Source organism: Gorilla gorilla, chromosome 16 (genome assembly GCF_029281585.2).
Source record: "Gorilla gorilla gorilla isolate KB3781 chromosome 16, NHGRI_mGorGor1-v2.1_pri, whole genome shotgun sequence".
Classification (NCBI taxonomy): domain Eukaryota; kingdom Metazoa; phylum Chordata; class Mammalia; order Primates; family Hominidae; genus Gorilla; species Gorilla gorilla.
The window spans coordinates 93,068,687-93,092,373 of NC_073240.2; the positions used below are offsets into that span (position 1 = coordinate 93,068,687).

General features: G+C 45.5%; 1 protein-coding gene across 14 annotated transcripts in view; it reads left to right on the forward strand.

Moving 5' to 3' along the window:
• Window positions 1–652: 652 nt before the first annotated feature.
• The window catches only part of SLCO3A1 (solute carrier organic anion transporter family member 3A1), a 325,592-nt gene continuing 302,557 nt past the window's right edge, over window positions 653–23,687 (forward strand). For 6 of the 14 annotated variants that reach the window (XR_008672246.2, XR_008672245.2, XM_055364194.2 and 3 more), the window contains exon 1: window positions 696–1,031. Coding sequence is in view for 9 of the 14 variants with exons in the window: in XM_055364194.2 (XP_055220169.1) it covers window positions 852–1,031 (180 nt within the window). In the remaining 5 variants the exon portion in view is untranslated. Of the gene's footprint in view, window positions 1,032–1,262; window positions 1,354–5,101; window positions 5,231–23,687 lie in introns of those variants that run through there. The other 8 variants (XM_055364192.2, XM_019011101.4, XM_031002267.3 and 5 more) reach the window with 5 other exon arrangements.

Consider the following 23,687-nt stretch of genomic DNA (forward strand, 5'->3'; position numbering starts at 1 on the left):
CCAGAGCACAACATCTGTCCCCAGAAATCCCCGGGCGGAGAAGAGCGCGCGCCAAGCCCTTCCTGGGTACTCAGTATTCTCCCTTCCTGGGAACAGCCTGCCCTCTGAGGCCTGGGCACCCGGGCACCCGGGCTCCCGAGCGCCGGGTCCCAGCCCCGCGGGGGCGCCTCCGCACCCCATCTCCGCGCCCGGCGCAGAGCCGCCAGTCTCCGCCGCGGGGCCCCGTGCCCCGCAGCGCCACCTAGGGGCCGGGCGCCGCCTCCCGCCCTCAGGGGCACCCCCCTTACTCCGCAAGGACTCCGGGTCTCCCCAGTTCTCCCGGCAGCCGGACCCTCCCAGCCTTGGCCGCCGGGCCGCCCTCCGCATCCCAAGCCCGCCTCCCGTGCTTCCCCGGGGGCGCACCGGCAGCGAGGAGCGGCTCGGCGAGGGCGCGCAGCGGCGGCCCAGGCCCAGGCCTTGGGGCTGGGGCTGAGGGGGTGACAGCAGGCTCGGCCGGCGGGCAAGGGGAACCGGGCGATGGCAGCGGCGGGCGGCCGCGGGAGGCGAGGCAGCGGCGGCGGCGGGCGGCGCGACGAGCCCCTGTGATTGGCACAGCCGGAGCCGGAGGAGGAGGCCAGGGGAGGGCGGAGGCGGGGGAGGAGGAGGAGGAAGGGGCGAGCGCGGCGGCGGCGGCGGCGGCGAGGAGCTGTGCCTTCCACCTCTCCAGCCCCGGCAGGACGGGGGCGGCCGCCGCGAACCCGGGGCGGGGACAGCACGCAGCCTCGAGGCGCGCACCCCCGCCCGGCAGCGGCCCCGACACCCGGGGCGAGCGGGAAAGCGGCAGCGGCGGCGGCGGCGGCGGCGGGGGAAGGATGCAGGGGAAGAAGCCGGGCGGTTCGTCGGGCGGCGGCCGGAGCGGCGAGCTGCAGGGGGACGAGGCGCAGAGGAACAAGAAAAAGAAAAAGAAGGTGTCCTGCTTTTCCAACATCAAGATCTTCCTGGTGTCCGAGTGCGCCCTGATGCTGGCGCAGGGCACGGTGGGCGCCTACCTGGTGAGTCCCCGAGCCAACTCCGCCGCGGGCCCCTTCCCCAGCCCGGCTCTCCAGCGGCCGCCTGGCCCGAGGAGGGGGCCGCCCGGCGCTGGGGGCAGGCGGGCATGACCTCGGCCCGGCGTGGAGGTTGGCGAGTGGTGCAGAGGCGGCCGCCGGGGGAGCTGCCGGCCGGGGCTGCCAGCGAGCGGGTAGCGGGCGGGACCGTTGATGCCGGTAGCAGCTCGCGCGCGTCCGGCTGGGGCAGGGGGTGCCGGGGGAGTAGAGGCGGCGGGCAGGTGGGCGTGAAACTATTCCTCTCCCCCCATAAGAGCGGAGCGAGACGGTGAGTTCAGGGTTCTCCTTGGAGAGGAAAGAAAAAGCATCGGGGTTTTCAGGTGACCTGCACATGGGAAGAAAAACCAGTTAGCATCCTGCGTCCTCTACTCTCCATTGCATCCTCCTCGAGAACAAATCTATTATGCATCATTTTCTCCGGGCGCTTTCTACATCCGCCAATTACAGGGGGATATAACAGCTTAGAGTAAAATGCGCCCTAGTGTGGCCCTGACCTGAGCCGGGGCTGCAGGGGGAATATTCCCACCCGGTATCCCTATAGCCCTCTTTGAGCGTCTGGGATAAAGTTACGGTACCTAGAGAGCAGCTGCGAGTTTGTGTAGTTCCTGCTATCCACTCTTAGTGCTAAATTCCCCATCGTGGTCTGTCGCCCACAGAAGGTTGCACCATTTTCCACAATGAATATGTATTTTATTTGCCTCCAGAAAGGGGATGTTAATGCTCAGAGGGCCCATGGGTGCATAACATTTCAGAGGAAACAGCTTGTAATGACTCAGCACTGTCAGGTACCTACTTTGTCGCTTTCGCCTCCTCTGCTCAGGTGGTCGCAACTTGAGTTCCAGAGAGCGTGCTTCCACACTTAAGTACAGTCCTGTCTAAACGGGAAATTTTTTTTTTAGAGTTTATAGTGTTAAATCATTACTTGGCTATTGACCCGCAACTGGAATCAAATGTCATAGACTTTGAGTATTCCCGAGCAAGTTTGATGGAGATAGAATTGGACAAGATTTTGGCCATTGAATAACCACATCCAGAGATAGAACCACGCGTATACTGATGCTATGATTAATCCCTCATTCCTGGCCTTGGGGTAAAGTTAATGAGGGCCAGACGCTGGGGGCTGTATACCATTCATAAACTATCTCTTAAGGCTCAGGGCTCACTGTTAAAGGGAAATACAAGCAGTGCTTGGTCTCCGGTGTTGAGGAAGTTAGGTGGTTGGGAGAGAGGGGTTCTTCAAACTCAGCTCTGTTCCTGGGGTGACAGAATTTCAGGGCTTTTGAAAATCAAATACATTTCTGTTGCTCATTCTGAGACGAAAAGCGTTTACATCCCGGTCTCTGTCTTGTGCATTCGTAACTTGTAGACTGCAAGTGAACCCTGTAGTCAAAAGCATATCTTGTTTTCTGTTCTATAAAATGCACTTATTGTGTCTGTAGTTATAATATGCAGTTGCAGACAGTACCTATTAGCCCTTGGAATTTGAGGGATAGGGGATAATTGTGTTTTGGGAGTCAGTTTATCAGCACTTCCTTAGGGGAAATTTGACTGTTAAAATATTTAAATAAGTACATGTATTACAGAGATGCAAATTCACATTAATAAAATATATGTGGGTCTGTACTGTGACATATGCAAAGTACATAATACCTAACCGGGTCTATGTTTAGAAGGAGGTAATTAGTATATCAACAGCTGCCTCCAGTTTAACGGTTTGTTTGCCTCAAACCAATTTCGCTCGGTAGAGTGCATTATTCATGTGTGGCAAACACCCGCAGAACTTTTCACCCCAGGAGTGATGAAAGCGTGGGCTTACTATTTTTCGGTTGCAGTGATCTAAGGATTTGACAAATAAATGAAGCTGGGCTGCAACTAGATGAATGGCCTAGCTCCTTTAGAAAGTTAAGAAGCCGAGTACTCCTGGAGTGGTGGACTTCTGGAGGCAGGGCTGGCCCCAGGACATAGGAGGTTGACTTTAATCCCAGAACAGGGGAATGGCAAGCAGAGGAGGAATTTGGTCCACCTGGTGGCGGTATCCTGGCACTTCTAGCCTTCGCTGATGGAAAGCCTGGTTGGGTGGGGTGGGGTAACAGGAGTCAACAGGTGACTCGCAGAAAGCAGCTGGAGGCCCGGGAGAGAACAGGCCTAGGAAATTGAATTCATTTTGATTACTAGGAGTGGAGACATAAGGCTCTAAGGCCTCTGCTTTGCCCGGCTGCCCTCGTCTTTGCCTTGCCATCGGAGCCTCATGAAAATAAATAGTTGGCTTGTCAGGGTTGACTGACTCAGCTTGCTATGGGCTTTGCTCTTCTGGGCCACTTCAGAGTTTTCTCTTCATCTGTTATTTGGGAGATGGGGAAAAAAAGTTTGCTCCTTCAGCCATGCGAGACTTCTCTGTGGATAACTGGAGAATGAAATATTGCAGGCTGTTTGCAGGAAAGGCACATTTCTTCCTTTTAATTCATCATGGCTTTCTTAGGAAACCTGAGACCTTGTGTCTGTAGGGGACCACAGGGCAGGGTCCATGTGCTAAATGTGCGTTATATGTGATCCTTACCTTGGCAATCAGCCTGCCTCTCTAATGAGGCATTTCCAGATACTTGAGGAAGGACTTGCCTTGGGACAGTGCCAGCAATGCTCCCTTTCACAGAGAGGAGGGTGGTTACAAATTCTATGCCAACGACATTATTTCCTATTAGATTCCCAGAGTCCACCTTCTTATTTCATCTCCCCAGGTGCCTTAAAATTTTGCAGTTTCATTTCCTTATTTTTTTCTGAAAAGACAAATTTCTCAGTGTCCTGAATGACACTAGTGTAGGCTTCCCAACTGCAGAACTGAAGCAGAAGGTTGCCTGTGGTTTAAGAAGCAACTTTGAGAAGGAGGACTCGTGTGTGTCTGTGTGTGTGTGTGAGAGAGAGAGAAAATGTGTGTGTGTGTCTGTGTGTGTGTGTGTGAGAGAGAGAGAGAAAATGTGTGTGTGTCTCTCTGTGTGTGTGTATGTATGCATGTGTTTGTTTTCCACCAAGAACCTGCCCAGGGAGGAAACTCAAAGGAAAACTGTATTATATATAAGGCCATCAATTGTTAGGCTAGGCTGGGGGCCTGCAACTTTTGCCTTGGTGTCAGGGAGTACAGAAAGACACTGATCCTGAAAGCCAGACTCAGTGATCTAGATAAAGTAACCCAGGTGCAACCTGGGCCAACTGTGGATTCTGAAATCTATTAACAGTTACAAACATCTTAACTGGAAACCATGCTTCAGATAAGCCAATAGTCACAGGGATGTTCCATCATAGTCACCTAAACCTCCTGACTGGCTATGACATAATTTTGGCAGCATAAGAGGAGAGCCCTGCTCGGTTTGACAGTCATTTTGTATGGAACGGAGAATGCAATTTAATTTTCTTCTACTTGGGTTTTGGCTTCGAGTGGCTCCAGTCCTGTTTGCAAGGATGTAACGTGTGCTTAAGTCTTGGACTGGTTGGAGAAGATGCAGGCATATGAGAACTGCATGGGGAGAAAGTCATTTTGTGTGTGCTTATTGGGGTTTTGCAGAGACCCCCTAAAATGTTTTAAGCCACTCGCTGAGGGTAGCCCTGCATATAGAGGTTTCTGTGTGGTATCAAGTTACTGAGGACTGGAGTAGATAAGGGTGTGTACAGGAAATTAAAACCTCTGACACCTCTAGACGATTAGTTTGAGGCATACATACAAATACATTTGAATTTCCTCAGGTTGAAAACTGAAAAAAGGCCAGTCTAGTTTCCTGGGTGGGGCACAAAGGGAGTTCCTGTGAACAAGGGGTAGGTATTTCCCTATTTAGAGTTATAGAAAAATAAGTTTGAGGTTGTGGTGACAAAATAATGACATAGATGACTGAGTGTGGTTAATGAGGCTCTATCTCACTGCTTTGTAGTCACACTTTTTCTTTCAGCCTGAGAATAGTCAAGTGGGCTTGCAATTAATGGGTGAGGTGAAACTGCTAGATTTGTTACTCCTTTTTTTTTTTCTAAAGAAACATCATTTCGAAGATGAGTTTTTGCATATTCAACCCAGAAGCAGACAGCTGAGGAAACTGTCTGTTGACATTTTCAACAGAGAGAGACGTTTTTAAAGTCCTTGTCAAATTACTATGATGACTAAGGTAACCGTATTTTATTTAATCAAATTATTTTATACACTTATGCTTACTCAAAGTGACAAATTACTTGCCATTTCCATAATTACTATGTAGCCCCAGGTAGTAAGAAATAAAATTACCTTGATTTTTTTTTCCTTATAGCTAGATTTAAAATGTTAATAATTATTAAGGGAAAAAGGTGTTTCTGAAAATTCTTTTCAGCCAGGTTTGTGTATTTATCTTTGTTTGTGAGGGGGTTTTTGTTGGTGTATTTAACAATAGAAGAAACTGAATGAGTTGTAAAATGAGCCAGGGCTCTATCCTGCATTTTGTTAACTCTTCCCCTCATTCAGTTTTAGACACTTTATGAAAAGGATCGCCAAGAGGCCTCTCTGCAGTGGCACCGCCTTGCTAATCAATTGCCCAGCATTTGCAGCTTATCTTGTGTGCTGCTGGAATCGTGTTTTCTATTATGCTGCATGGGCTGCTTCTTGCACGAAGTCATTGGTGAACTGCTGGGCAAACAAAGGCAGCCCCACCAACAGGGTCTCTGTGAATTTATTTTGCACACCTAAAAGCAAACTTCGAGGTGCTGCCTTGATCAGGGACTGTATTCTCTTAGCAGATTGGCCTGGATGAACAAGCGTAGTATTGCAAAAATGATGAGGATACAGCTGCATTTCATGCAGAAATAGTGAAGAATAAAACTCCCTACTAGCTGCATTTCTCTGGCTTTAGTTCCAACTTGCGCAGATTTCACTACATGCATCATTTAATAAGCATGTTTCTCTAAAGTGGAGTCAAAGTACTTCTCTTCTGCATATGTACTCTATTCTGTACATTGCCGCATGCATTGCATATTTACATACGTGTTTGTGTACAGCGTTGCATGCAATGAATATTGTATGCCATACTTTTTGAAGGTGCGAAGGGACAGTTCAATGGTAACTTTGACTGTATGGTTGACACATGGATTTGGAAGCGTTCTCCCCTGAAGAAAATCTCGGTATTTTCTTGCCTCTCGGAAATGCCTTTGGTAATCTGTAGGCCAGAAAGATAGCATCCTTACTCTTTCAATTCATTTTTATTTTCGGTTTCTATGTCTGTATCTGGAAAACAGACATAAACAGGAAAAACAGTGGAATCATGGACCTTGGCTCATAGGATAAATGAATTGATGTGATTCAAAGACACTTGTATTTTATGTAGCCTAAGTGTTTATGTGTTAGCATGAGACAAATTATTGCTTAACGGTTAAAACTCCAAGTTAAATGATTACAGTTCCAAGGTGGAGAAAGGCAAGTGTCTGTGGCAGCTGTCGCTTATTCGATGAGTGTTAGAAGACTGGGATTCATGCCTATGTCCTCCCCTTACCTGCTCTGTGACCTTGAGCTGTTTACTTAATCTCTGTGTACCTCACTTTTTCATTTTATAACTGGGGTTATAATAGTACCTACCCTCTGTTTTGCTGTGAGGATGAACTGAGTCAGTACATGTAAAGCACCTTGAACAATATCTGGCACATAATGAGTGCCCAGGAAATATTAGCTATTACTATTAATAATAATATGGTTATGCATATTTACTGCAAACATAATAACCGTGTAGCCCCAGCCAATGAGAAATAAAATTATTTCAATTAAACTTTAGTTTTGGTTTAGTGACTTGCATATTCAAGTAGTTTCCTATTCTACATGGACATTTTTGTCTGGGAGGTAAAAAGTTTTTAAGGGCAAGTAATAAGCTAAATATCAGTTGCTAATTCTGTTTATTCCCTTATAAATATAGCAATCCATTTCATCTTAAAGATGCTATAAAAATTAGTCACATGGGAGAGGAGCCCACTGCAGGAATGGTGATTCATGTTGATCATTTACAGTCCATGGGTACTTGAAGGAGGTTAAAGCAGGGCAGGCAGGACTGGCTGGGCGGGGCAGGTGCCCTGATGCTTCACTTTGGGAGGTCCTCAGTATCTCCTGCTGTGGTCTGTGGCCACTGGGTGCTGAAGGCTGAGGGTAGGTGGAAAGAATGTTGGACTTGGAGTTGGAAGACCTGGATTTGAACTTAGACTTGCTATTTCCCAGCTCCTGGCAACTTCACTTACTCGAGCCTCAATAGCCTCATCTGAAAAATGGGGAGAATGATCAAGCTTATCTTACAGATGGTTGTGAGGTTTAAACAAATAGTCATGTGATAGAGTACTTCTCATAGGGTACAGTATTCCACAGTTGCTTTAACCGTAATGGTATAACCCTGCTCGCTGACATTAGCACCAACAAAAGTCCCTCCCAGGGAGCTGAGGATTTGGAATATTGTGTGAGGCCAAGGCTTCTGTTTCCTAAACTGGTGATCTGGGCTCCTGAAGCTTGCTCTGCTTCACTGGCTGAAAGGCTGAGTGACCAATTCAAGGGAGCCCGAGGTGTCAGGAGGGGGAGGACAAAGGGACATATGTTGTGGACATATGCTGCCCTCCAGGCAGCCTTGTTTAAAACGTGCCTTCGCAGAGCTCAGCCTTGGTTGCCCAGAGGGGCTCAGGTCTCACGCATTGTCTGCTGCCTTCACCTCGTGTTCTCTTGCAGTATTAAGCGGACTCTGGCAAGCAGGTCTGTGGGCATTTCCCCACGCTTGGTCTTTTTTTTTGGTTTCTCATAAGCAGAACAATGGACCTGTTCCTCCAACCTGGTTTCCCATCCCATGGATTCATCCATCTCGGCTTACAGACATACCTTCTGCACAACACCACTCCCGTTCCATCTGTAGTCTTAGAAGCAGCCTTCCCGCCCCCAGTCTGGTCACACCTGTCCTTGCGAAGGATAGAGAAGGAATTGGGCCTTTCTCAGTGAATCAGGTAGCAGTGTATGTTTTAGGTGAGTTTTTAGATTCACCTTCAAATGCCACAGGCTCCGGGAGAGAATCTGTACTCAGAAGACCTCAGAGCCCCAAAGCTGGGTCACTCTGATGACTTTGCCGAGGGAGGAATTGTGTGTAAAGCACTGAATCTTGTGCAGCCACAGGCGTGGAGTGAGCAAGCCTGGGGAGCCTTCATCCATGAGTTCCAGTGACAACACAGAGACTGGAAACATTCCCTTGGATGTGCACAGAACCTCAGCAGTTGGTGACTCCCAACTTCTTTATTTAGGTTCTTCTTTGTGGTTTTGAGTTGAGTGCCTCTGAAAAGGGAAGCTCTTACTAACTGAGGACTTAACAGCTCGATTGTTTAGTAGAAACGGTGTTACCAGCCTCGTTATTTCCCATATGACTGGGCATTCCTCTTTAAACACGGAATAGTTGGTCATTAGTATTTCCCTGGACTTAGACAATAGTTGCACTTATTCCTCCTAATCAACACACATTGAAAATATTTAAAAGCAAAGAGTAACATAGGCTGCCATAAGCCCCACTTTTGTTGTTGTTATTTTGAGACAGGGTCTTGCTCTGTCGTCCAGGTTGGAGTGCAGTGGCAGGATCACAGCTTGACCTCCCAGGCTGAAATGATCCTCCCACCTCAACCTCCCAAGTAGCTGGGACTACAGGCACATACCACCAAGCCTGGCTAGTTTTCTTATTTTTTTTTGTAGAGATGGGGTGTGGGGTGGTTTCATCATGTTGTCCAGGCTGGTCTTGAACTCCTGGACTCAAGTGATCCACCTGCCTTGGCCTCCCAAAGTGCTGGGATTACAGGTGTGAGCCACGGTGCCTTGCCAAGCCCTACTTTTTTCAGTGGGGTGGGGCGGGAAGAAGTGTGAACTCATCTTTCCCTTTTGCCCTCATGATTTCCTTTATAGATACCCCTGCCATGCCTTTCCAGTACTCTCCTTTTCATGGACGTAATAGTCCAAGTGGCATTTTAAGTTACCTGGTAATGGACTCAGAGAGCCCACTGACTGTAATGATGAAGTCTTATTTTTTTATTTTTAATTTTTTTTTTTGAGACAGTCTCACACTGTTGCCCAGCCTGGAGTGCAGTGGCATGATCTCAGCTCACTGCAACCTCTGCCTCCCGGGTTCAAGCAATTCTCCTGCCTCAGCCTCCCCAGTAGCTGGGACTACAGGTGTGTACCACCACTGGGCTAATTTTTTGTAATTTTTTTAGTGGAGACGGGGTTTCATCATGTTGGCCAGGGTGGTCTCAAACTCCTGACCTCAAGTGATCCACTCACCTCAGCCTTAGCATTGGTTTTGGTTAAAATCTTTGCCCTCTGAAAATTCTGGGAACAGGCTGTGCCCATAAACCCATCCCATAGGCAGTGATGGGACTACCACATTTGTTCTGCCAGGTTGTCCTTTGGGACAACTTTTGGGTCTCTGGATAATGAACCTGTTCAGATAGCCCTTGAGACTTTCTTGGTAGCTCTAAAGTCTCTTCTGGCTCTCCGTCCATTGATACCTAAATTTCTAGTTGTGCAGAGTGTGAAGAAATGAGCAGGGGCTGATGAGGCTTTTAACAAATAGTTCCGGAGAAAATAATAGAAGGCAAACTAAATCCCTGCTCACAAAACTACAGGAATTTGAGGAAGTTAGAAGTGATCATTTTTACCTCCATTTCTGCACTTGCAAGGTTGATGTAGGGAGCAGTGTCACAATGATGTTTTTCATTTAAAGACTACTGTAAAATATTAATGGGAATGGCTATTGTCTTTCACCCCCTTTGCAAGAGGCTTATGTAAAATAGGCAGGCTGTTTCTAATTGTTGAATTTGTCTCCCAACTTCAGCTGATTAGAAGGAGAAATTACCACCTTGAATATAAGCAGGTCGAAATTGGGAGAGCTGCCCTCAGCTGATTATATAAGCTATAAAATACAGCACCTAAAGTCTTATGTTTACTCTGCTAAGAATTCCCTTAATGAAGATGAAAATTTCTAAGCAGCATGGACCCATATGTGTTTATTATGTAAGATTCAATTATGGTGATCCAACCTGTAAAATAAACAATGGGGCTGATTAATCTTTTTGTTGGCTTTTGGGTCAGAGAATTGTTTAAAGTAGATCCACAGAGCCACCTAGAGCTGTCCCCCTGGAACTCAGCTGGCTGTGGTGTCAGCACCAGCTCCCCTTCTCTCCAGGGGTACAGGAGGCTTGTCCTGGGTCTGTGGTCACTGTAGCTTTCAGGGTGGTGGAGGGCAGGCCCCCCTTAAGGTTGGCTTTCGAGGTTGCTCGTGCAGTGTAGCGGCATGGCCGTGAGTACAACCACTGCCGGTTGTGACAGACACCATCCTTTGGCCGTTTCATTTCTCAAAGTGCTGCTGTGATAGCACTTGGAATTTACTGTGTCTTGTGGGATGCTTTGCATAAGCAGCATGTATTCCAGTGTGGCACATCACACCATCCTCTTCTTGAAGCTATACATGCGTGGGGTGCACAGCACACCACACGGTCAAGTTCAGCTTTCCAACCTCCTCCTGAAATGTGGGAAAGGAGCATATTTTTTTTGGCCGGAGTGATGATTGAGGAGAAGAAACTTAAAGGGAGCCAGGCCCATGAAATAGATGTAGAAGAGCTTCAGAGAAGCCTCTCCTGTCCTTATGCAAAAAACTGAGGGCAAGACTCCTGACTTATTGTGTGGCATGTCGTGTCGCCTCCCCAGTGCTGGTAAATACTTTGTAGGTTGGGAGGCTTAACATGCCAATGACAGTTTCTCAGCCAGCCAAAGAGAGGATATCTTTTGGAAACAAAAACCATAAATTAGCACCATTCCTTTACCTTTGCCAAGCTGTATATATGCATCAAGGAGATGCATATAAATAGATCAAAAAGCCAGTGAGCAGTTTTGCAGCTTTGCAGCTTGCACTTGATGGAAGCAGATGGGGAGGTTCTCCTTGCTGCACTAGGCTCAGAGTGGCACGTGGAGCCAGCAGTGCTTGGGCTAAATCCAAATACAACCTTGTTCGATTTCTAGAGATGGACATGTGCAATCGACTGTCCAACAGGCATGTTGTTTCTGTGGCCCAGGGTTGGCCCGTTTTTAGGTCTTCTTAAGTATAACATTGTAGAATCTCTGCATTCATTGCTTTCATGTTAGGCAAAATCAGGGCACAGAATTGAGGCACTTACCCAAATGTGCAGCCCCACCCTCCGGAGCCAGCTCACATTCACTGGCAGGTATAAGCAGGTAAGCAGCCAGGAAGCAAAGACAACTGATAGTTTTAATTTTGGGAATAGCAATTATAAACAAGTATAAATAAAAATATTGTTTTGGTGAATACTGGGGAAAAATCACTTCTCTTATTCTCTTTTAAAATGTTCCTCTTTTTTTTTTTTTTTTTGTCTAAATAGGCTTAATGCTTTCTAAGAGGTACCCTACCTATCCTTAATGGAGTGAACAGATAATATATATACATTTATATTTATTTGCCTTCTGATGCTTAGGATTTCATTGGGGAATACTTTTGTATTTAAAAATAACAGTGACAGGGAGGTGATTAAAAATAGCTCAAGGGCTTGTGGCACCCAAGGCTATCAGGGGAACTATTTTGTGTGACAAGTGAAACATTTAAATCCCCCAAAAGGAAGCCGAGTGTTCTCCTGTTGAGGTCTGTCACCTTGGTGCTGCTTTTTGCACCCAGTGAGCCCAACAGTGATGGTCACAGGTGTTCATTTCCGCTCTGTCACGTCCTGGTTGTTTGTTTCCTTCCTACCTCCCTCCACTGGCCCCTGACCCCATCAGTGTCACGCCTCACCGTCCCTGACAGGATGTGACAGTCACATGGGTAGGGCCTCTGGGAGTCAAGACCTAGGCCACTCCTGAGTGGGACTGTCATGGCAGGCATTTGCCATGGGCAGTGTCCTTTCTGTCCCCTCCATGGTTGGCCACCCGCTGTCCCTATCCAGTGGATAATGGAGCTGAGTGTGGTCTCTTACAAGCCTTTCAGATCCAATTCCACCTTTCACCACAGACTGTATATGATTCCTGCCTTCCTGGACTAATTCTGAGCTCTTTTGTACTTTATTTGGGAGCAGGAATAAGTGGGGACTTGACATTTTATTTAAACTTTTCCTTTTGTAGAGTTCGTAGGACAGTAGGATTATTCCCTAACATTTTCAATATCTCAGATGCTAGACCAAAATTGGGTCATATTATAAGTGAGAAAGTGACTTCCACAGTTTATCTGTTGGTGAGGTGGACATGGGCTTGGAGGGGAGAGGGTGGATGAGATGGTAGGCATTTCAGAAGGAAAAAACCAGGTCTATTCATTAACTAGGGCTGCTGTAACAAATTACCACAAACTGGGTGGCTTGAAACAACAGATTTTTTGTCTGACAGTCCTTCAGGCCAGAAGTCTGAAATCAGGGCATCAGCAGGGCCGTGCTCCCTCTTAGACCCTGTGTAGAACCCTTCCTTGCCTCTTCCTGGCATCTGGGGGTGGCCAAGGGTCCTTGGATTCCTTGGCTCGCAGCTGCATCACTCCCATCTCTGCCTTTGCTGTCACATGGTGTTTCCCCCGCGTCTCTCTCTCTCTTCTTCTTATAAGGACACCGGTCACATTGGATTAGGGCTCACCCTAATGACCTCATGTGACTAGCTTACATCTGCTAAGTCCTCATTTCCAAATTAGGTCACATTCACAGGCACTAAGAGTTAGGACTTCAGTTTATCTTTTTGGGGAAAACAAATCAATTCATAACACCAGAGAAGAAAAAGAGCAAAGGATCCTAAAACAGTCTGTGTGTACAAAGAAAACAAAGGCAAACTCTGTCTTCTTAAGTGTTTGGGTGAGGTAGGAGGATTGTTGGATATTCGTAAGAGAGACGTTCATACCCAAAGATATCATTTCAATCTTCACAGAAATGCGGACAGTCCCTGTTTCCTTTCTGTAAGAAGGTAACCATGTTACTCTCTGGGGGTGGTGGTGATTAGACTTGCAGGAATGAACCTAGTTGGATGATTCGTTAGCTTCAAACACATCATTTTCTCTTTCTGGGCCTAGCCGAATGCTGGGATTGGACTGATAATCACGTCATTTGATTAAGGAGAATGCATGTAAAAAAAAATCCTAGACAGATATGTGGGTGAGGAATATGTATTTGTGTATTTACTGTGTGTATGTACATAGGTACTCATCCATGTTCCCATCCCTCACACCCAGGATTCCTTAGCAGGAATCAGGGCTGGTAAAATCTCTAGCTGGCCCTGTCTCATTCCTGAAGCCCTATCTGATTCAGTGAGACCAAAAGAGACTTTATCACTGTGCGCTGTGCCAGCCAGTCTCAGATTTGGCCAGGTGTGTATTAAGTTAGCACCAGACATCTGCATTCTAATCTCATCCATCTCTGTGGTTTTTTTGGTGGGGTTAGGAGTGATATGGTTCCTAGAATTTCTCTGCACGGGCTCCTTTTTTGAAAAAAAGAAAAAAAGAAAAAAAATGTCAGCTTGATCTCTGCCAAACTAATTAACTTCGACAACTTCCTTAAGTGCTGCAAGCAAGCAATATAGAGTTGAGTAAGGTGTGTTCTTGGCCCTCATGGAGTTGATTTATCGTCGGGGGGGAGATGGCATGTTTATAATTTTTTCATTAATGACTCATTCATTAGGACGTTTCAGGTCCTGGGCCAGGTGGCAGCCAAGCCCTCTGGAAGCCTCATGTCTGGTCTAGTTGTGTTACAATAGACCAGACTGAAAATAGAAGCAAAGCATTGGGCCAGGGTGGGAGATGGGCCTGGGTAGACTGGTTGGAGATATAAAATAATCTTCTCAACCTTGGTTGGGGATAGATCCAAGGGTAGCAAGATGTCAAGTGGAACCGTTGGTGAGAGGCTGGCTGCGGAGAGTCATTGGAGGCAGCATGTGATTGGAAACCTGGGATGGAGAAGGGGAGGGCTGGAAACCCAGGGCCACAGCCGGGCTGGGGCATGTCAGGGCTGGCACTGTGGAGTGCCACTCCAGTTAGCAGCGCGGAGGCTGTCGGCATCTCTCTCGGCCAAGCTTGGATCCCTCTGCCCCTCCTCCCCTGCTTTGAAGTGGTGTGGTGAAATGTGGCTGGAAGTCAGTCTGCTAGTCTGTGGAGGGAACTTCATCTAGGGCATGCTCAGACTTGGCTAGAAGCAAGCACAGCTTCCTCGCATGCTGAGGCTAAGGGGCTGAAGGATGCAGAATGCTTCTTGTACTGGAATGCTGTGCTCACCAGTATGGGTGCCACATGGGAGGGGGGCAAATATAGGGTCCTGGGCCTGAGGACAAAATGACACCTCTGTATTAAACCTCTCTCTTGCATATATACAAATTAGATTCTTGCAAGATGAGCTAACATTAGGAAAGGTCCTATTATGTTTGACTTTTTTTTTTTTTTTTTTTTTTTAAATAAAACCACTTTTGCTTGGCCTCGGATGTATCAGTTCTGGATAACTTTAAAGCTGGTAACAGAACAAACTGTGTTCACACACAGGAAATGTCTCCAAACAAAAAGTGGGTGTGCAGTTTACAGTTTAAAAATTGGATGAAGGCCCTTCAAACTTCCCCTCCTGTTCTCCTTGGGAAGAGCTTGGCAGGCTGCTGAGAGAGGCCACTCCTCCCTGGAATAGGTAGTCACTGGGGCCTGGGAAGGAAGGTAGCCTGTGAGTGGAGCTGCCTGGTGACTGGGCGGAGGCCCCAGGTGTTCCGGGGGCTGGGAGGCCTGTGGAGGTTTCCTTTCAGCTTCAAGGACTATGTGAAAGGTTGTGCGAGTCAGGTCAGGAAGCATTTCTGCACCGTTGCTCCAAGCCTGTGGCCCGCCGATCCAAGCGCTGGCTGAGCTAGCTGGAAAGCTCTGTGAGCATCCTATGTCTGTGTCTTTATCTATTCATCGCCTGGCTCTAGTGCTAGCTTCAACTTCAAGTTCATGCTTTTTTTTTTTTAATTTTTTTTTTGAGGGGATGGAGTCTCGCTCTGTCGCCCAGGCTGGAGTGCAGTGGTGGGATCTCGGCTCGCTGCAACCTCTGCCTCCTGGGTTCAAGCAGTTCTCCCGCCTCAGCCTCTCTAGTAGCTGGGATTACAGGAGTGCACTACCACGCCCAGCTGATTTTTGTATTTTTAGTAGAGTTGGGGTTTCGCCATGTTGGCCAGGCTAGTCTCGAACTCCTGACCTGAGGTGATCCACGTGGCTCGGCCTCCCAAAGTGCTGGGATTACAGGCATGAGCCACCACACCCGGCCGGCTTTTTTTTTTTTTTAATATAAAGACTTTACTGTTTTACTTATTACACAAGGAATATATGTGGTGTTGACAATTTGGAAAATACAAATAAACATAGATAACATAAAAAAAATCATCCATAATTCAGAGAACCTGGAGATAAACTGTAAACATTTTGGCGTGGGTCCTTTAAGTCTCTCTCCGTCTACCTGCATTGATGCGTGACTTCCAGGCCCACACGGTGGTAAAGGATGTGGGCTTTGGGGTCTTTGAAGTCCATGTCTGTGGCTGGTTAGTCTTGTGTGGCTTTGGGCATTTAGCTTTCCCTCTCTAATTCTCAATTTCCTCATCTCTAAGATTGGGATGATATTTATACTTTCAATGATCTTGTGAATACCAAATGAGAGAATCCATCCAAAGTACTCAGCCCGTGCCTCTCTGCAGTATGTGCTACTGTCGTGATTTTTAAAAAGTAATAAAATTGGATCTCACTATAAATTCTGTTTAGGAACCTACTCTTTCCTCTAAATCATTCTCATGGCTTTTCTGTAACATCAGATGTTCTTCTCTGCTGTCATAGTTTCAAATGAAAAATGACCTTATTGTTTTTATAAAACAATACATATTCATCATGAAGAAAAGTTTACATAAAAATGTTTTTAAAAATTCAAAATCCCCCATTCAGAAATAATCATGACTGGTGGTGGGGTTTGAGAAGTGACTGTTAACCGCACCTTCCTCTCTGCCCTCACTCTAGCCCCTCCTAATTAAGAATCCACTGGGGGCCGGGCGTGGTAGCTCGTGCCTGTAATCCCAGTACTTTGGAAGGCTGAAGTGGGAGGATCACTTGAGCTCAGGAGTTTGAGACCAGCCTGGGCAACATAGGGAGACCCTGTCTCTACAAAAAATTTAAAAATTAGCTGAGCGTGGTGGCTTATGCCTGTAATCCCAGCACTTTGGGAGGCCGAGGTGGGTGGATCACTTGACGTCAGGAGTTTGAGAACAGCCTGGCCAACGTGGTGAAACCCTGTCTGTACTAAAAATAAAAAAATTAGCCAGGCATGGTGGCACATGCCTGTAGTCCCAGCTACTCAGGAGGCTGAGGCAGGAGAATTGCTTGAACCCAGGAGGCAGAGGTTGCAATGAGCCAAGATGGCACCACTGCACTCCAGTCTCTGTCTCAAAGGAAAAAAAAAAAAAAATTAAAAAATTAGCTGGGTGTGGTGCTGCATGCCAGCACCCAATCTCCCAGATATTTGGGAGACTGAGGTGGGAGGATCACTTGAGACCAGGAGATTGACGCTGCAGTGAGCCGTAATAGTGCCACTGCACTCCAGCCTGAGTGACAGAGTAAGACACTATTTCAACAACAACAACAACAAAGAAAGGATCATTTGGGAAGTAGACACCCCAGCCAGCCACAGGGGTTTAAAACATCATCTTGGGGGCTGTGGAAAAAACTGGAGTTTGGATTGGAAAACTCTTGTTTGTGTCCAGATTCAGGCTTCTTTTCACTACTTTGTTCTCAGAATAAAACTCTTCCAAGTCAGAACTGCAGGCTTTGTCCCTGCAGATGCTCACCTGCTCAGGTAAGCTTACCTCCTGGAGGAGCAGAGAATATGTGCATCCTGAGGGCTGTTCACAGAATTGGGGGAGAAGGGGGTCAGGGCAAGCTTGCCAGCTTCCTGCTTGCAATTCTGTGAATCGAGTAAGTTGCCAGTCCTTCCCTTTGGGGAGGATTGAGTGAGGAAGTTAGAAGAGCAGATGCTTTTTCTCTGTTAACTTCCAGAAGGTGGACGTTCGTCTAGTCTATATCAAGGTATGAATTCTGGGGAAAGGGAAGAAGAATTTCTTGTTATTATTAGGAATGTATCATTTTAGAGTTCTTTCTATTCTTATACATGGAAAAATGACTGGCTGACTAGATATACTTATAAAATATATGTTCTAAAAATAGCAGTAAGTTTAATTTCACTGAAACTTCACAGAAGACTTCAGTAAAACTGGAAAGAAGTAACTATCTTTTGCTACTAAATGTTGCTGTAGAAGTGTCCAAGGCCAGCCTTATTTTTCCTCCCTTAGAGATAATTTATTATTGCCTATAGGTTAGCCATATGAGGAATCTTTTCTTAATATTTGACAGATAATTTAATTCTGATGTATATTACTGCTATGTGATGTGTGTCATAGTTTTTGGAACTGGATGTGTATTTTCAATCAACGGATGCAATTCTTTATTAGTTTTGGGAGAATTTCTTTGTATTATCTCTTCAAACACTGGGTTCTATGCCGTGAATTCTCTGCTGTAAGGCACCAATTGTCTGTATGTTACATTGTCTTTGAACTCCACAGTTGTCTGTTTTGCTTCGATTACTTGAATCCCTTGTTTTTATCTACATTCACCATGTTTATTTTTAGCTTTCCTCTAGTCAGAAAATTGATTTTAAACCATCTTTCTTTAGTCCTGTGTAGATTCTGTTTCATATCTTTATTTTCTAGTGTTGGCTTTAGTTTTCAATGTATTTCTTTAGATCTACAATCTTTTTTTTCCCTTTTTTAGATGTTGTCTTTGGGTTCTTGATGTATTGAACTCATATTCTTATTAAGTTCTATGGCTCAAAGATCTTTTGGGGGGAATCTTTCTCTGGCTGAGTTATGTTTTCTTTTATTTTGAGTTCTTTGTCTTTGACACCTACTGTTGCTTTCTTGCCTTTCCAGGAGTCTGTGTTTAAAGATACCATGCCTTGTGGTTTTTCATTTTACTCTTGCTGAAGTAAATCAGCCTATATCTTTCTTTGATTTATTTATTTGAAGGCTATCTTTTTTCTCCTTGCCACCAAGCTGAAGTTTGAAGGCTGGTTTTTTGTTTCTGTTCATGCTTTCTGTAGCCTGAAGACATATGAAATGTCTTGGGCCAGTTGAGCTGTAGCAGGTCGTATGCTGGGTGCTGAGTAGGCTTGGCTAGATGTGGGCTTGGCAGCTTTCACTTGTGGGATCTTTTGAAGGCCCTTTTAAGTGGATTCAGTCTTCCTGTGTGGGGGCACACACTGCACACCCTCTGGCAGTATTCTGTGGCCTCGGGTCAGCCTTGGGTTTCACGTTGGACTCCCAGAGTCTTCATTCCTTGCAGTAGAGATGATCAACACCACGGTTTATGCATCATCTCATCCTTTTCTCCCCAGCAGATGTTTTCTCTCTTCCCTAGTCAGAAGAAGAGAATATAGGGATAACTACTCAGGTTGTTTTTTTCTAGATGTGGTGATATTGATGAAAACTCTCAGTATGTTTATTTATTCACTGTTTTGTCTTCCTGAGGGTGTTTGACTCAGGGCTCTGAGCCTTGCCACACTGGATTCTTTTTCCTTTATTTTATTTCCCAGGCACCTTTTGACTTTATGACACTGGGGTGTGCTCATTTTGTTTTTTTTTTTTTTTTTTTTTTGGCCGATAAGTATTTTATTTCAGGTTTAATTTTTTTTTAATTCAAATTTAGGAAGAGTGAGATTTTATACAGAGGTTTAATTCTACCATTTTAACTGGGAAATGTCTAGCAACATTTGAAAAGATTGTGTAATATTCCATTGTATTCCATTTCCCTATTTCTGTATGGTAGGTTGCTTATGGTTTTGTTTTGCTGATACAAATTCTGGTTGCTCATTGCTTTTCATTGTTTTGCTTTTCAGAATCACAAAATGGGATGATGAGTTCAAGGGATTGGTCACAAAAGATGTGGGGAGTCAAATCCTCTGTGGAAAGGGGAATTGCCTTCGTCGAGGTTGTGGTGTGTGCCCGGGAGGACACAAGCAGTCTGATCGAACCCTCACACAAATCCCATGCAGTAGATGTCATTATTTCTCTTTTCCATATAAGGAAATAGGGCTCACTTCTAGAAGTTAAAGAATGTGCTGGATGGGCACGGTGGCTCACGCCTGTAATCCCAGCACTTTGGGAAGCCAATGCGGGCAGATCACGAGGTCAGGAGTTCGAGACCAGCCTGGCCAACATGGTGAAACCCCTTCTCTACTAAAAATACAAAAAAATAGCCAGGCATGGTGGCAGTTGCCTGTAATCCCAGCTACTCGGCAGGCTGAGGTAGGCGAATCACTTGAACCCGGGAGGCGGATAGGTTGCAGTGAGCCGAGACCATGCCACTGCACTCCAGCCAGGGCAACAAAATGAGACTCCGTCTCAGAAAAAAAAAAAGAAAAGAAAAGAAAAGAAAAAAGAAGAAAGAAAGAACGTACCCAAGCCCAAGTTGGCACAGCTAGTGTTTGATCTTGAGTCTCTTGGTTCCAGCTCTAAATTCCCTTCTCTTTGATCACACCACGCCTTGAAAAAATTCGCAGCTGAATGCTTCAGTGTCTTGAGTGTGTTGATATTAATTTAACATGTTACCACCTGTGAGAGAACACTGTTCTCACTCTCTCTTTTAAACTGAGGTAAAAGGTAATGAACATTGAACATGACTTTACTGGGACCAGAGAATAACTTCACCAGGGCCAGAGAATCTGTTCTCTGTTCCCTTCCTCCCCTTTAGGGCATGGTGGCGTCTGTAAGTGACAAGAGTGCTCTGAAAAAGACCTGTTGTACATTCCAGGGCTGGTCACAGGGCCCCTGCTCCTGGCATGCAGCTACCTGCGTGCTCAGCACTCACCTGCGTTCCTGATTTGAACAGCCAGCCACTCAAACACATGGGCCATTATGTAATATTTCTGCCATAACAATTCCCACAAAATTACAGAGTGTTCTGTGTCAGTGTGAACAGACACTCTAATTAGTGTTTACTTGTTCAACAAGTGATCATTTTTCAAAATTTTAGTGCAAAATTACATTTACCTTATTCAAAAAGTATTCCACAGGGCTGAGTAACATGTTGATGTTTGCCAAAAGATGCTGATGGGAGAACCATCTATTTACTGTGGGTGTCAGTTTTCTCCTCGAAAACAAAAGTGGGTACCATGCCATCTTACATGTGTGGAGTGTTCAGCCAATTTCAGTATTGTGGGATTATGTCATTTCAGACTGACAGCAACCCTGGGACATCTGTGGGGCAATTTTGCCCCACTTTTGTTTTTAATTCTATTATGACGAAACAAAAAGTAGAAATTATAGTACAGTGGACACCCATGTACTCACCACCTAGGACTGACTAGTTGTTAAGATTTGACACATTTGCTTCATATATACAGCTACATTCATAAACACACACACACACACACACATCCATACATACATACTTTATTTCAGGACCATTTTAAAGTAAATTATAGAAATGATGACACTTCACACCTAAATACTTCAGTATACCTCTTCATAAACTATGGTCATTTCCCTATAAAACTGCAACCCTACTATCACTCCTAACAAAATTAAGTAGTCCCTAATTTCAATTAATACTTCCTACATATCAGATTTCTCCAAAATGTTCCCAAAATATCTCTATTGCAATTGCCATTTCTAGCTCTATACCTAGCTTTCTCTGGAACTATTTATTTGTTTATAAACAGCCACAAACCAATTCAAGATCATACATTTCGTATGTTCTGTGATTTTGTGTCATTTCCTTTGTTTTTTTCTTTATTGTGGAAAATTACACATAAAATTTACCATCTTAATCATTTTGAAGTGTACCGTGAACTCAGTGGTGTAGTAGTCCCCCCTTGCTCTTGGGGGATATATTCCAAGACCCCTGATATGGATGCCTGGAACCTTGGATAGTACTAAATGCTATATATGATATGGTTTTTCCTATATGTATATACCTATGATAAAGTTTAATTTATAAATTAGGCACAGTAAGATTAACAACAATAATAATTCAACATAATTATAACAATATGCTGTAATAAAAGTTATGTGAATGTGGTCTCTCTCAATACATCTTACTGTTGCTCACTATTTTCTGACTGTAGTTGACCTCAGGTAACTGAAAACTGTGGAAGTGAAACTCTGGATAAGCGGGGACTCCTACATTAAGTATATTCACAACGTTGTGTAACTATCACCACCATCTATCTCTGGAACTCTTCTTCCCAGAGGGAAACTCCATACCCATTAAAGATCACTGCCCACTCCCCTTCCCCCAGCCCTGGCCACCACTGTTCACTTCCCGTCTCTATGATTCTGACTACCCTAGGACCTCATATACAGTGTTTGTCCTTTTGCAACAGGCTTGTTTCAGTCAGCATAATGTCCTCACAGGTCATCCAAGTTGGGGGCTGGGTCAGAATTTCCTTCCTTTTTAGGCTGAATATTCCATAGTATGTATAGACCACGTTTTGCTTATCCAGTCATCTGTCGATGGACACTTCGTTGCTTCCACATGTTAGCTATTGTGAATAATGCTGCTGTGATCATCGGTGTACAGCTTTCATCTGGAATAATTTCCCCACTTTTTCCCCACTAGGTTAACTTTTTGAAGGGGTTGGGTCAGTTGTCATTCCACAGAACATCTTCTATAATGTTCCATATTCTGAATGTATCTGATTATTTCCTTGTAGTTTCATTTAACTTGTCTCTTTTCTCTGTATTTCCTGTGCAATGGAAGTTAGCTTTTGCTTGACTAGATTTAATTTTCAGTTGATTAGAGGAGATAACTGGTGAGGAATTCTTTCAAGTACGTTGTATTAAAACACCTGGTTGACGCCTGCTCGTGGTGCTAAGGCTGACCACGAGGTTGAGATGGGTAGTTACATCCACACCACTCCACATGAAACAGACATTTGCCGCCTTGAAGTTGGCAGACAGTCTGTGTTGGTGCCCTTTTAATAGATGAGGCAGTTGCTGAAATTCTGAGCAGGCTCTGACTTGGTTACCAGTGATCTCTACCATTTACTGAGCATCCGCTGTGTGTACCTGACACATGTCATCTCATTTAGTCCTTTAGGGGCGGCAGTGTTGTCCCACATTGTAGCTCAATGTAGGAGATCCTAGTTGCGCTTCTGTTATGAAGCCACTCCTGCCTCCCTTTCCTCTGACCCTCCCCTCTCACTGTGGATCATGGTCTCCTCCCCCAGCTCCATGGCATGATGGTGGCACTGCCTTTCCAGTTTACTCTCTCCACGGGGTAAAAACTGGACTCTGGAGCAAGAGACTGCCTGAATTCCAATCCCAGCTCTGCCCGTCACATGTGACGTAAACCTAGGTTGGTTCCTCCCCCGTCAGTTGGAGATGATTAAAGTACCTGCCACAGAGGGCTCTCCTGAGGGTGAAAGGAGTTACTGCCTGGGAAGCACTTGTGTGTGATAAGTCTTAGCCTCATTCTCTGTCATTCCTTCCATGGGTCCCTGGAGACAGTTGCTCAGTCCCTGTTTTGCTTTGAAGGTTTTGCCATAACTCACAATAGAGAAACACGGGATGACTGAAAATCAGGTAATAAACATGAAGCAGTGACAGTGATTCTAGAGCAGGGGTTGGCAAACTATAGCCCATGGGCCAAACCTGGCCTGCTCTCTACTTTTGTAAGTGAACTTTTATTGGAACACAGCCATGCTGATTTATGTATATATTATCATCATCATGTGACAGAAACCATATTGCCTGCAAGTAATACGGCCTGCAAAGCCTAAAATAGCTGCTATCTGGCCTTTACCGAAAAGGTTTGCTACCCCCTGCTCTAGAATCTTAAAGAATTCTTAGAGTTGTGGTCTCAGATCTCTAGATCCCAGAGATGCCACCTCAGCTGAGCGTGGTGGCTCACGCCTGTAATCCCAGAACCTTGGGAGGACAAGGTGGGCAGATAGTTTGAGCCCAGGACTTCTAGACTAGCCTGGGCAACATGGTGAAACCCCTTCTCTATTTCTATAAATTAATTTTTAGAAGCCACCTCCTGCTAAATTCTTGTCTTCAGCTTTCACTCCCAGGAGTGGCATTGCCCAACCTTCCCAGTTGGGAAAGTTCATTTAGTCTGCCTCTAAAGGACCAAATGAGATAACGTGTGTCAGGTACACATAGCAGATGCTCAATAAACGCTAGTGACTGTGATCACTGGTAACCAAGTTACAGCCTAGTCAGGATTTTGGCAAGTGCCTCATCTATTAAAAGGGCACCAACGCAGACTGCCAACTTCAAGGGAGCAAATGTCTGTTTCACATGGAGCGGTCTGGATGTTACCACCCATCTCAATCCCGTGGTCAGCCTTAGCACCATGAGCAGGGGTCAAGCAGGTGTTTTAATATAAAGTACTTGAAAGAATTCCTTACAGATATCTCCTATAATTAAGCACAAATTAAATCTAGTCAAGCTACCTAGAGCTGGAGGCTGACTTCTTTATCTGAGCAGGCCCCTCCTGCAGATCTGAGGCTGGCAGGCATGGGCTCTGGATAACTGGTGGGTTCCGGAGGCCTCTCAATTGGAACTGTTCTCTTTACTGTGAG